This window comes from Orcinus orca, chromosome 2 (assembly GCF_937001465.1).
Source record: "Orcinus orca chromosome 2, mOrcOrc1.1, whole genome shotgun sequence".
In the NCBI taxonomy this organism is placed as follows: domain Eukaryota; kingdom Metazoa; phylum Chordata; class Mammalia; order Artiodactyla; family Delphinidae; genus Orcinus; species Orcinus orca.
In genome coordinates this window covers 109549899-109563899 of record NC_064560.1, presented here as the reverse complement: position 1 = coordinate 109563899, position 14001 = coordinate 109549899, and the positions used below count along the sequence as shown (strand labels likewise).

General features: G+C 36.2%; 1 protein-coding gene across 2 annotated transcripts in view; it reads right to left on the bottom strand.

Annotated features, from left to right (window-relative positions):
* The window catches only part of SECISBP2L (SECIS binding protein 2 like), a 62585-nt gene extending 49327 nt beyond the window's left edge, over positions 1-13258 (bottom strand). The window contains exons 1-4 of one of the 2 annotated variants that reach the window (XM_004281300.2): positions 12964-13258; positions 5534-5712; positions 3223-3547; positions 1522-1657 (exon numbers count right to left, since the gene is read on the bottom strand). In XM_004281300.2, the coding sequence (XP_004281348.1) occupies positions 1522-1657; positions 3223-3547; positions 5534-5712; positions 12964-12987 (664 nt within the window). In that variant the 5' untranslated portion in view covers positions 12988-13258. Of the gene's footprint in view, positions 1-1521; positions 1658-3222; positions 3548-5533; positions 5713-8910; positions 8932-12963 lie in introns of those variants that run through there. The other variant, XM_049706048.1, reaches the window with a different exon arrangement.
* Positions 13259-14001: the final 743 nt, after the last annotated feature.

Here is a 14001-nt window from a genome sequence, read left to right as displayed (position 1 = left end):
CCTACAAATCACACAATGACTGCACTATCAGCAAGATTGTTTTTTAACTGATTCCCAAATCCTTTCTTGCCCCAACAGACCTAAGCAATTGTAAAAGGAAACTGAATAGACGTCCAACAGAAAAGGTACAGTCCAAATGAAAGAATGTATGTGCCACCTAATTCATTTTAAGCCAGACAGCATTTTTGTGAAAACTATAGGGGGTAAAAAGCAAATACGCCTTTGAACAGATCTAATTCCTAGCCTTGGATCATTAATAAGGATTTCCTTAATCACAATGGGTGTAGAGTAGAAGACGGCCATCTACTCTACAGCTATTAGGCTGAGACCTGAGATACAAAATGAAATTTCACAATATAAACTGGAAAATAGCAAGAATATTTTAAGACTATTTATTAATTCCTATCTATTACCAGGGTAAAGCTTTTTAATTTAATGCTTATACAGTCCTCTAAAACACTTTTGACAAAATGATATCCAACTAGTCCAAAATATTTACTTATTTGAGGATATATATAGGTATCACTCATACATGTGGTTCAGATCTACACTAAAATACGGTGCAGAAAACTTCTTCTATAAAGATATTATAGGATGTTAGGATGTTCTAAAAAGGATTTTAATCTAGTTATAAAACACGTACAATTCTGATTTCTACCAAAATGAGTCCCTCAAATTTCTATAATATCTACAAAATTCCATCTCTGACTTCTGAACTGCTCCACTACTATAAGGGGATAAGGAAACATCAAATCCTGCCCAAAATTGTATATAAGCCAGCATGCAAGTTGAAAGAACATTAAGGACATGGACTGTGAGAATTTCACAAAGTGGCAGGATAAACGGATGAAAGCCTAGAATCCTAAGAAGTGGCAGAGTCCATGGAGTTCCCTTGTGGCCTACTGGTTAGGATTTGGAGCTTTCACTGTGGAGGCCCAGGTTCAATCCCTGGTGGGGGAACCATCCTGCTTGCTTTGCAGCATGGCCGAAATACAAAAAAAAAAAGTGGTAGAGTCCACAATTATAAAGTCAATGCATGACAACAGATGAAAATCAGTGATGTATACAGACATAGAGAACAGACTTGTGGTTGCCAAGGGGAAAGGGGGATGCAGGAGGGATGGATGGGGAGAGTTTGGGATTAGCAGATGCAAGCTATTGTATATAGAATGGATAAACAACAAGGTCCTACTGTACAGCACAAGAAACTATATTCAGTATCCTGTGATAAACCATAATGGAAAAGAAAACAAAAAAGGATGTATATGTATATATAACTGAATCACTTTGCTGCACAGCAGAAATTAACACAACATTGTAAATCAACTATACTTCAATAAAATAATTTTTTTTTTTTTTTGGCCTTGCCATGTAGCATGCGGGATCCCCAACCAGGGATCAAACCCATGCCCCCTGAAGTGGAAGCGTGGAACCCTAACCACTGGACCACCAGGGAATTCCCTCAATAAAATAATTTTTTTTAAAACCTATAACGTATATATGTAAGAAATCTTGCCTTACCAGTTTGTTGTGAAGCGTCTACCAGTAGCACAATTTTTGATCGGTTATCAGGACCTGCTGCATTTGTCTCTTTCTGAGTAGCTACATTTTTCACCAGTGGCCTTTTGCTTTTTATGTGCTGTTGTAAAAGCTGTTGCTGATTGAAGTAAAAAAAAAAAAACAAAACTTAAGATCTTATTCAATGTACTAAACATTATAAAATACACATCCTTTATAAAAGATACTTAAATGTAGGCTACAAATTAGTGACTCCCAACCCATGAGGAAATAGGGTTACTGTGTTAGGATTTCATGAAATTATCTGCAGCCAATAACAGGGTAAATAATGTATTATACACACATTTATATACTACTTTCAAATAACCATTAATATTACTATAATAAAATATAAATTCATTTTGTCATTTGCATTTTTAGTTTTCTCAATCAATATCTAATAAACAATAAGAGTATAATCATGTCAAATTAGGGGTTGCAAATTTTTATTTAAAAGGGTAATAAAAAGGATGGTAACTTATCCAAAAGAGAAATTTTAGCAATGAATTACAAAAGAAATTTCTGCTTGAGAGTTTAAAAAGAAAATATTAAAAAGCTGATCCTTTCCTTCATTTTTAAAAATATGGGTATTCATCACTTAATAGTAATTTATACAATTCCAAATTTAACTTCTTAGATTCAAGTGCTGGAAATGCACTCTGAGAAATCATGTTACTTCAAACTCTGAAAGTTATATACTATTGTCTTCTTTTCATTCTCAGAGGTCCCAAAAGGATTTCCCTTGATCCAGAATGTTTCCATGAACAAAGACTAAAATGCTTTTCAAAGCAACTTCTAATGCTTGTTTGTATTTTAATCTGTTAAAAGTATGCCAGAAGATAGCAAAGACTTTTCACCAAAGAGGCTAGGCTAATGGAATCTAGGAAAGCATCAACTCCTTGACAATAACAGTCATAAAATGCATCTAATCCCTCTGCCTTCTATTAGCTCAAAAGTGCTGAAAAGAAACATGGTTTTTCTTCTTATGTGCTTTGATATCATGGCCTCAATAGAAAAGTTACCTTTTAGTTAAGAAACAGTCACCTAGATTAATCCTCCTGTGATTTCAAGGCCTTTGTGTCTTTTTTTTTTAATTTAGTCAAAGGCTGGTGCTGACAAAAGGTCATTTCCCACATTTATCTTTAATTTTCTTTAGCCCTGGGAGACCTTGTATTCAAATAATAAAGCATCCCTTGAATAACAAAGTGCTATTCCCACTAAAAATTGACAGAACAGAAACAATGAAGTTGAAGAGACAAATGTTCTTTTCCATAATATCTCCTGCTTATTTCTGAAGACTGAAATGTCTTGATGTGCATTAGCCACTCAACACTGCTAGCAAAGGACCCAAACTAATCACTTATTAAAACTGGTGTCACTATGCAATTTTTATCACTAAATTAAAATACTTTGGAAATATCTGTGCATTATGCTTATGTAAACTCTCTGAAGGAAGTGGAAGATGACTGTAAATCATATCACCATTTAAGAATGAGGACCAAAACTAATGGAAAAAAGATTATTTTATAAATGCTAACACCATTGACTGTTTTCTAAAAGGTAAATTCAGGATTAAAGGCTAATCAATACAAGTAGCAAATTACTTATACTATTACTAACAAGAGAAATATCAAACACAAAAGCCAATCAAATTCAGTCACTTACTTTTGGTACCACTGGTCCTCTATTACTGTTTCTGTTTCGATGACCAGATAACGGGAAGACCTGTCCAAGCTGATTTGGACGCTCAGTGCATTCTGCAGTTATAGTATTGACAGTATTTGCAGCCTGAAAAGTGTTGGAGTAAGGTGCAGGAAAAGGATGATAGAAACCCATAACTTGGGCACATGGTGCTGGCATCAGCTGATAATATGTATACTCTGTAGAAACAGGTGGCTGAGCAGATATAATGGGGTAAGCAAGGTATGGTCCGGCAGGGTTTGGATTAGGCTGTTGCCATCGTATATCATTGTTATATAATGGAAACTGTCTGTAAAATCAAATCAAAAAAGAAAAAAATCTATTGACATGTATGTCTAAAAGTAATGCTAAAACAAAATCTCAACGTGTTTTAATAAAAGAAAAAACAGTACAAAATAGTAGCCTCATAGTAATTCTGAAAGAGATAAAATTACCATTTTATAAATTTCCTTGCTATAACTAGAGATTTTTATGTACATGTAATAACAATTTAATTGACAGTAAAAAGGAATTCAACCTGATAGCTTACTGCATTCCAAAATTTAAAAATTTTGGTACGGACCTTTCTCATTTGTAACTCTCCCCTCAACCTCCTCAAGGTATTTCTGCTTAAAAGTTAAAACACCTAGTTGCTGAATCTGCCACTAAAGGCAGTCCAAAGTTCCCATCCAATGGTAGCAACTGTGACAGTCTTCTGCAAAAAGCAGGGTAAGGTGATCATTGTGTAAGGTGATCTTTACAACGGGTGTTTGATTCTTCCACCTCCCATTCTTTAGCTCAGGCCCACAGCCTCCTACTCCTCTACCATACTCCCCTAACCACCTGGCCAAGTCCAGCTCTTTCCCTGGCTCCCCTCCTTGGCAATGGAAGCAGGCACCAGGTCCAAGGGAAAGAAGAGAAGAAAAAGGCAAGCTTGTTCACTACCATCTATCTCCAGCATTAGAGTTCTCCTAGTGCAATCCCTTCCTATAAAGCACCAGTCCTTCCTGTCTCAGCAATTCTCCTTGCAGACAGTTGCTGTTGACAAATGAGGGGTCATGGGGGCTGGAGTACAGAGCTTTTCCTCACTATTCCATGACAAAGCAAAAGGGAAAAATACTCCCTGCCACAATTCTAAAAATATTTTCAAATAATCTGATGGCTGGCTTACTCATGAATTCTCAAAGATTATTTGGTAAGGTAAGAAAAATTAAATTTATCATACTGTACACTTGGCCACTTTGTCAAATACAGAATAGTATTTTTAATCTAGTTTACAAATCACTTCAAACATAATCCAATACAGGTCAAAGATTTTTAATATAATGTTAACTTGACTCAATTGAGAAGACTCCTTTAGCTTCTACTGTTTGCCTAATGCCCAAAACTATTAAGAGTTTTAGACTATTAACTTGAATATTTAATATCTGAGACAGTAATTTAGTGATCCGTTATCTCATACAACCAGAATTTCTCAAAGAATGTGCCTGGGCACACTAGTGTGCCACAATGGTTATAGACGTGTAGAAATATTGATTGCCTTAGCCCTCAGGGGTGGCTGGGCAAAGGCTAGAGCCTAGTCCCCTCATCCATTTATCCCAGAGTGCTGGAGAAGTACAATTTTTTGTGTGATATAACTTGAAAGAGGCTGAAAGTACTTTTATACAGCAATAAAATGAACGACACCAATGAAATGCTAATCATTCAGACAGTCTAAGCAGGGTTAGAAAGGCTATCATGACTATCACAAGATACACCCTAAACACTAGGTCACACATTATCTAAACTGTAAGCATTTTGCTACATCACCCTGTGACTACAGCACAGAAGCTAAATTTAAACTACAATCAGAGTCTAAACACATATATGCTACCTAGACACAAAAGCTTCAAAGTTAAGGGCTACCCCTTGATATATTCTTCTTATGCCAGACTGTCTTGGCAATTATGATTAGATGCCTATCCTCAAAAAAGGATTTTTGTTCACCCCTCTTTCTGAATAATTCATTTCTCCCTTTGAGTCAATTTATTTCAAACAAATTTCAATGACTTATCATAGGAGACACATACAAAGAACTCCATTTTCTCTTAGAAAGAATGAGAAAATAACAATAATCCATGTTAACAATTTTTAAATTTCTACATCATTTGGTTTTATTTACTCCTCTTAGAAAACAGAGAAATGGTTAATGTTTAAAAGTTACAAAAGAAAAAATTAAGAAGTATCCTTTGCCAACTTCTATATTTCCCTACCCCTTTCTTCCCCCACCAAAAGAAAATAATAGTAAACAAATTACCTATTGGACTGGTTTTCCTGAACAAATGGATAACAAGTAATCAGGTAGCTGGGAATTGGAGTTGGTTCTACACCAGAAACACTGCCGTTATCATTTGGGAGTGCCATAGGGATCATAAATGTATCAGGATTCTTCTTCTGGGGAATAAATGGTTCTACCTCAGCTGACAGCTTGACATTCTTCAAAGAGAAAGTGAAACACATTACTAACAAACGAACAAAAATTTAAATAATACAAATTCACAATTTAACAATAAAAGAGACAGTCTTTACAAACAGTAATTAGGTCTCTAATGCCACAAGATATTCAAAGGAATAGCAAGGTCAAATTAAAATAATTAAATATGATTACGTTATTTAAACAAAGCCATCAAATAGGAGAAAAGTTATCAAAGGTTACTAGATTTCAATGAAGTCATTCCTTACATAACCAAAGCTGTTAAAACAATCAAGAATACAAGGAAATTGTACCCCACAGTCCAAAAATAAAGCTGGTAGTAAAAAAAACAAACTAGCTCTTCAGACAAAACAATGTGTTTTTAACTAATTTTGTTAGGGGAAAAAAAATTACTCAACAGAGTTCTGAAGGATACTTTATATTTGTTTGAATAGTCTAAAAAATAGTCTATTTCTGTCCATTTCAGGAAATTAGATTAGTATGGTTAAATTAAAAGGAAGGAAAATGTCTACAATAAATGAAAAAAAAAATAAGGGAGAAAAACTTTTGCCTCACAGTTAAACTGGGGAAAAATGAGTACTTCAGCTTCCCAGAAGACAAGCCGAGTAAACTAAAGTAATCCAGTCTACGTACTCCATTTTAGTTTATTTTGTATCTCTCCTTATAAATCTATAGAGGTTTAACAGACATAATAAACTACAATACTAAGGATGCACAAGTTCGTGACAAAACTATAAAGAAAAGTAAATAAGAGCCATGAAAATTAGGATAGGAATTACTCTTAGGAAAGAGGAAGCTGTGATTGGGAAGAGGCACCTGTATGGTTTCTGGGGTACCTGGCAAAGTTCTATATCCTAACTTGGGTGATATGAGGTATTCATCCAATAATTCATTTAGCTGTACACTGGTTTTATGCAGTTTTCTTTCTATATTTGTTATATTTAACAACAAATTTTTAAAATTTAATTATACAAAGAAATAATCTATAGGCACATTCTGTAAAAGCAGAATGTTAAAAACCACAAACATTACAATCTAAAAAGATATTAAACACTTCTTAGCAAAACCAGTAAGTGGAATGCAATCCAATTTTTCAACAACTCAAATCAACTACCTGAAAGCAATAGCCCTAACCAGAACTTTTTCCCCACCAGAGTGGCAGTCAGTAGAAACTCCCATGAAGGCATATTTCTCAGAATAAATTTCATGCATGTTTCTCACAAAAGTAATCAGTAGCAAATCCAAGAAAATCTAAAGAAAAGACTTGACATGCTAAATATAGAGCCTTTTTCAGAAAAACTGTTCTCCAAAGAGTCCACTGTAAATATTCAGTAATATGTGTCTGGGGGAAGAAATCTGAACTATATAGCAGTATCAATTCAATATCCTTCCTCCCCACCTGATTTAACTTTGAAGCCTACTTCTGTACTACTAACCAAATCTGAAGTTGATAGCGTCATTGAACTCACAAATATCTGTGAACTGGAGTTGGTTTCTTGAATTTCAACACAAGAGGCAAAAACAAATGTTAACAGTGTAAGTCAGTGATTGTCACTGTGATAGTCAACATGATTCAAAACTTATTTACATAAGGTATAAAATATCAACCTTTGAACATATGAGAACCTGAACAGTTTTATAAATCTGGACTAGAAGACACCAGGATTTTTTTTTAATGCAAGGTATGCAGTTATATTAAATTCTCAGCCCAATATGAAAAAAAGGAATAATACTAATATAAAGAAATAATTTAAAAATAACTTTTCCTGATCCCCCCAAGTAATACCAACTCATAAATTACTTTGGTAACAACAAATTCAAATTCTTGCTCAAGTCAAAAGGTGCAGGGAATTCCCTGGCAGTCCAATGGTTAGGACTCCACTTCCACTGCAGGGGGCACAGGTTCCATCCCTGGTCAGGGAACAAAGATCCCGCAAGCCACGTGGCGCGGAGGGGAGGGGAGACAGTGCCACAAATTTTTTATGCCTAGTCTCATTTGTACTCTATATGTTTTATGAATTTAGGCAACCCACTATTCAAAGTGTCATGCATAATTTATAACTAATATCTGCACATATACACAGTATATGTCCTTAAAAATTAAAGTCTGTATTGGTTTCTATTCTAAGTGCAATTCTAGATATTGGCATTCAACAATAAAACTCACAAACACTGAAACGATCCTTTGTTTTTAGCAAAAAAGAGAAGCTGCTGTAGTCAACAGCTGCACAAACAGAAGATGTCACTAGTAGGAACAGACTGGCAAACTTTCTCCTATAGTTACAACTCCGTATGGTTTTATAAGTTGTTTATTGTGACTTTGGGGCCTTCAGTGTCATACATCAAAATGCACCCTCAGTTGTTCTCAGGCCTGAAAAGTAATGTAAAGATCCCAAACTATTTTTTAAATTCCATATAATAAAGCCCATAGAGACAATATGTTAAGCAAGCAACAAATTCTGGCAATATTTCAATTATATTAGCATAGAGATCAAAGGAAAAAATGTTTTAACATAGTGGACAACAAAATGTTATGGAAAAATTAGACTAGTTACTTCATACAATGATATGCCTCAGTCTGAATTTCTGTTTAGTCTCTCTACTTTTGCCATGATCTGGTTTTTAGAAATCAAAAATTTTATAGCAAATTTTTGTCTCCTTAAATAAAATATAAATATGAAAGAAGTCTAAACACAGAACAAAATCTATTCCTGTACTTCTCTTTGTTAAAAAAAAAACTACACAATAAAATTATCTTTCTCTTTCAGAAATTATTTCAGAATTTTCCAAATTAATGAAAAATCATAATCCCAGAAACCTGTATTTGAAAAAACAAAACAAGCTGTTTCACATTCATTTAAAATTCTGCATATAGTAAAACAAACATCAATAAAATTTCTTTGATGTGAATAATCTAGAAAACCCAAGAATTTATCAGAACAAAAAACTATAAAAACCTTATTTAAAAGTTTATTGAACAAACGCATTCAGATCACTGAGAGCCTATATATAATTCAACAAACATGCATTGAGTTCATGTTCTGAAGAGAGAACCACACGAGGCTGGTTTAGGGAAAATGAGCAAACATTACTACAAAGCACACATCAACAGAAAATGCATACTAAACTCCTCTGAGACAGAACATTCAGAAGAGTGCGAATAATTTTCCCAAATTAAGCAACAGAAAAAAGACACTCACTTGAAATCAAAACTGAAGTAGAATATAATACAGCACGCTCCCACAGTGAAATGTCAGTATGTACTACACACCTAGAGAAAAAATATGACCATGGAAACCCTCCACATTCTTCCTATGTTAAGGTAAATATGATATATCAAACATTATTTTACATATCATGGCCAAAGATAAAATGTCTTCTGAAGGAAAAAAATGCTTCAGAGATACCTGCTGGCTTTATTGTTTTCTGGTTGGAATGTTTTATACTGAAAGTAAACCACTTGCCAAAACAAATCACAGTAGTTATACATATGAGTTCTGCCAAGACTTTAGAAAATAGTGAAAAAACAAAAAAAACCGTTTACCTTAGACTCTGACCATTTGCTTTCCTATCCATACATTTTCCCCCTTTTTTTAAAATAGACCACATTTAATCCTGTTAAAGTCTGGTGGTACTTTTCTAACATCCAACTTTCTAAATTTAATACTAGTTTTTGGAATATCTAATTAATTAATTCCTGCTTTTCCTTTTTTTTACTCTCTTTCTTTGAAGGGTTTACCCCCAAACTTCTTGCCTTGGATGCTTAATTTTTAATTTCCTTTTAAAATGTTGAATAATGAAAACATTTATGACTATGCATTTGCCTCAGAGTAAGCTTCAGCCACATCCCATACATTATCATGTGTAATATTTTATTACTTTTTCAAAAATCTAAAATTCTACTTTATATTTCCTCTTTGACTTAAAAGCTTAGGGAAAAATGCCTTTTAAAATTTCCAAATGGTATTTTCAGTAAATGAGCATTATTTACCTTCTTTTTAATTACAAAAATATTATTTTTAAAATTTGTTAAGACAATCATTTACTTAGATCTATAAAAGCTAACTGTAAGTACTGCTGAATAATAAACATTTTAGAGTAACTTATCTAGAATATATTTAGTTTGCAGTGCTGATATTATTTGAAGTTTATAAATTATTTAAAGAAAAAAATTATAAACCGAATAATTTTATATCTTTATTGGTAATCAGCACTTTGCATGAAGCCATATGCATTTATTACACATTTGCTTTTCTAAGAATTAAAGACATCAGTGATCAATAATTTTGTAAATTATTTTAAAAGAACTTATCTAACGTTAATGTACTAAATATCAAGCCAATGTTTAAATTATTTGATAATACAAATGAGATAGTAAACCTGAAGTGTTCTGTTACTTCTAAGGTTATTGTTTATTAAAAAAAAAATCTCAAAACACTGTCCTAAATTTACTAAAAATAGAAACACTAAGACTTTATAAACAAAATGAACTCCATGATTTATGCTTCACATCCCTTTATACCAGCTTTTTTTCCCTTAAGAACAAAAACAACAAAAAGGCACAATACCAAGTAGTTCTTAGAACTAACTCTGGCAATTAAAATTAAGCTACTTGTTTTGATTTAATATAGTCTTGGTAAAAGAGAATACTCCTGAGACTCCCTTCTGGTTATAACATTCTTTCAAATAGTCATTACTACAATTAAGACTATCAGCTAGCATGTATTCCCAGTAACTTATTTTTTAAAATCTCGATCAACGCACACACAATTTATCCTTTTATACAAAGATTTTATATTTTTTTTTAAAAAGGGGTAATTCAACAACAGCAACATGAATGCCTTCAGGCAAAACATGCCGAGTTTTTTCTTAAGTTACACTTGTGCAATACTACAAGGATTTCGCTTAGATTAAGACAAAATGCAGAAAGTGTGTATTAGTACTATTTTTTAAAAATCAAACTTCTGTGAATTGCTAACCACTACAATATAATAAGTTTTAATGCTGTAGACATTCCCAGAAATTCTAAATATAAACCAACAATGGTTTAAAATGAAAAAAAAAAATGTTTTGTGAGAAAAAATGGGAATTCAGCACATATGGCATCTGTTTTTAATGACTTTTACCTATTAAATTCAATTCGTTATTAAAAATATAAAAGTACATTCCAAATAACTTGGAAAAGCCATGGCATTACTCAGTGGTATAGTGAAAACAATCAAGAACTCCACCCACAAAGTGGACAAATCTCAGTTCTAGCCCCTAATCTATCATGAAATGAATGATTCTGTGCCTTTTTTCAATGATGAATATGAGCATATGATGAAAATAATGGAGTCTTGCCCCAGAAAAGTGCTAATTAAAACGAAGAAGACTCCTTCCAGGTCATCCATGGATCCCTGAATTAACTGCCTACAGCACGAACCAGGCATCACTTCCTGGGGTCTCAGCTTCCTGTGAGCATGTGGGGGGAAAGGGGGATTGATTCAAATTATTCTCTCATTTAAGGTTAGGCTAAGGGAAGAGGCAAGAGGTATTGGAGGGGAAAAAAAAGAAAAACTCTTCAATGGAAAACCTACATTTATGATTTTTCTCTGAACCTTAAATTTCTACAAGATTTTAATAGGTTGTGGACTTTGGAAAGATACAGGATGAAAGATAAAGAGGCTCTCTAAATAATTTGCTCATAGCACTTGCTGTTAAGATAATCACACACAAATAACTATGCTAAGGGTTACCATCTAAATAGTTCATTACATTTCCTCCGGGATGAAGGGAACCATAAGTATACATATGGCAGCATTACTAGTTACAGTTCTGTCATCACAGAGAACGACCAAAATGTTTAACCCTTTCATTAGTGACACACATACAAAAAAATCAAGAAAATTTCCTATTCACTTGTCAGGCTTTCAAATCTCAGACACTTTTGATAGATACCTTGAAAAATTGTTTTTCATTAAATTGGATATAGGGTGTATATAAAATACCCGGAGTCAGAGGAAAGCCTGTATGTATTTGCCAAGGGGCCCCAATCAATTTTGCTTCGGTAAATACACATATTGTTTCATAAAACTCATTTTTTGTTTTCAGAGGCATATTCACATAAAGCTTTTTTTAAATAAAGATTTTGTAAAAATAAAAATACACACACACACACAACCAGGAGGCTGCTCTTTGCCTGCTAAAAGAGCCCGATTTAAAATCAGAACTGGCTCTCACTAGCTACAGATACAGGAATTTGGGAAATCTTGTCTCATCATTCAGGTGTTAATTATCCATTTGTAAAGTAATTAGGCAAATCCCTAGTCTCTCTTTTTCCTTCATCTATTTGCCTAGTTCATCACTGGGCAAGGCCTTCAACTGAAGAGGGGAATGGAGAGTGAGTAAACTTAGATTTCATCAAATTAAATCGTTTCACACAGGTCTCAAGATGGAAAATACCGAAACTTCTGTGGGGGAAGAAAACTATTATTTTAGATTATTTTTTTAACACTACCACCATCCCAGCCTCCCAGCACCTACTGGCTTCGATAATCAATAATTTGATGCAACTGAAAACACTAATGGGACTGCTTTGTGAATATGAAAACGGGCTCGGAAATGAATTCGCGCTTCGGTCCTACACCTTTAAAATATAACATCGACTTTTTAAAAACACTTATTTTTGCGAAATAGTTGGCTAGAAGGGCAAAGGGAAACCGTAGTATTTCATATCTAAAAGGGAAGACCTCCCTAAAACCACTGCAAAAACAATGCTTCGCTCAAGGAAACGTAGATCTTAAAAAAGCCCATAAACCTCCCCCCGCCTTCGTCTGTAGTTATCACACATTCTCTGACAGTTTTTCTAAGTGAGAAACCTTCAAAAGCCTTTCCACCTTGAAAACACATTCCAGAACTGAAGGGAAGGGAAGGGGGGGAGGTGGTATTCTCTGGAAGTTATAAACCCTCTCTCGGGAGAGCACGGACAACTTGGGAGTCTTCTGGCCCCTTTCACCAAGCCAGGGAGGAAGAGCAAAAGCGAGTCCCCAGCCCGGGGGGAACGGGGCTGGAAAAGCCCCCAAGCTCGAGACAGCAGCTGGAACAATGCAGGAGAGTGGGGCGCCGCCAGGCTCCCGGGGAAAGGAGGTCTGCGCCAGCAAAAACCCGAAGGCTTCGGCCGTTCGGGCCCACGCTCGGAGACCAGGGCCCGCCCGGGAGGAAGCAGCGACCCCCAGCTCCCGGCCCGGCCAGCCCGGCCCAAACCCGCGTACCTGGTCTGCGGGGGCTCGGTCCATGGCGCCTGCAGCCGCAACGGGCCCGCGTTAGTCGGTGTCGAGAGCGCCTCGGGCCGCTTTCTCCATGGCCCCCCGCTCGGGTCGAGACCGGGCTCCAGACCTCCGCCCCTATCTATCTGGCCCCGACACAGAGTCCGGCTACGCCACTGGCCGAGGAGGTGGCTCCAGCTTCGGGAGGAGGAGGCGGCGGCAGCCTCGCGAAGGGATCATCTGGGACGGAAGCCGAGGAGGGCCCAAATAGGAGAAAGCCGTAGGCGGAAATGGCGGTGCGCAAAAGGGAAAGAAGGGGGAGGAGACCGAGGGGGGCAGTGGGCGGAGTGACCGCAGGCGGCGTGAGCTGGCAGTAAACGAGCCAGAGCTGGCTGATCTGGATGCTGAGGCCAGGTGGAGATTCTCAGGAGCAAGTGCCCATAACCACTCTGCACTTTACGCGGGACTTAACTGCCCCTCTGGACTGCTAAACTAGAGGCGCGTGGGACCATTTGGGACTCAGGACACCCGGTTTTTAGTCTTCAGGGACCTCAGAGACCACTTACTTATCTCAAACTACCTCTTAGTGATACTGGAAGAGCTTTTAGCTGCCTGTGCATGTGATCCTTTCTTATGTTATCCGGCTAAAGGGAGTCTTGACTGTAAAGGAAAACACCCCAGAACGGCCACCACTGAGAAATGGAGACAGGAGGCTCCACAAATACTGATTTGGTAATTCACTGTCAAGGTCCAGGCCCACTTCTAGGCTCACCTTCAGGCTGATTTGCCCTATGTCAGAACCCCTCATTTTACCCAGAGTCTGTATCCCACCACCCAACAGGTAACATACCCAACTCTGGTGTGTTGCTTTTTCCAGTGTGCCTATTAACTGTTCCTTGAGGAAAGAGACTGCCATGAAATTGGACACTTGGTAAGCATAGCGGATTGCCTCTGGGCATCTCCTCGAACACACCCTCCAACACAAACCCTGAAAGTTATTGCTTGCTGGTCAGTTCCAGGGTGAGGAAGAAAAATAAAAAGCTA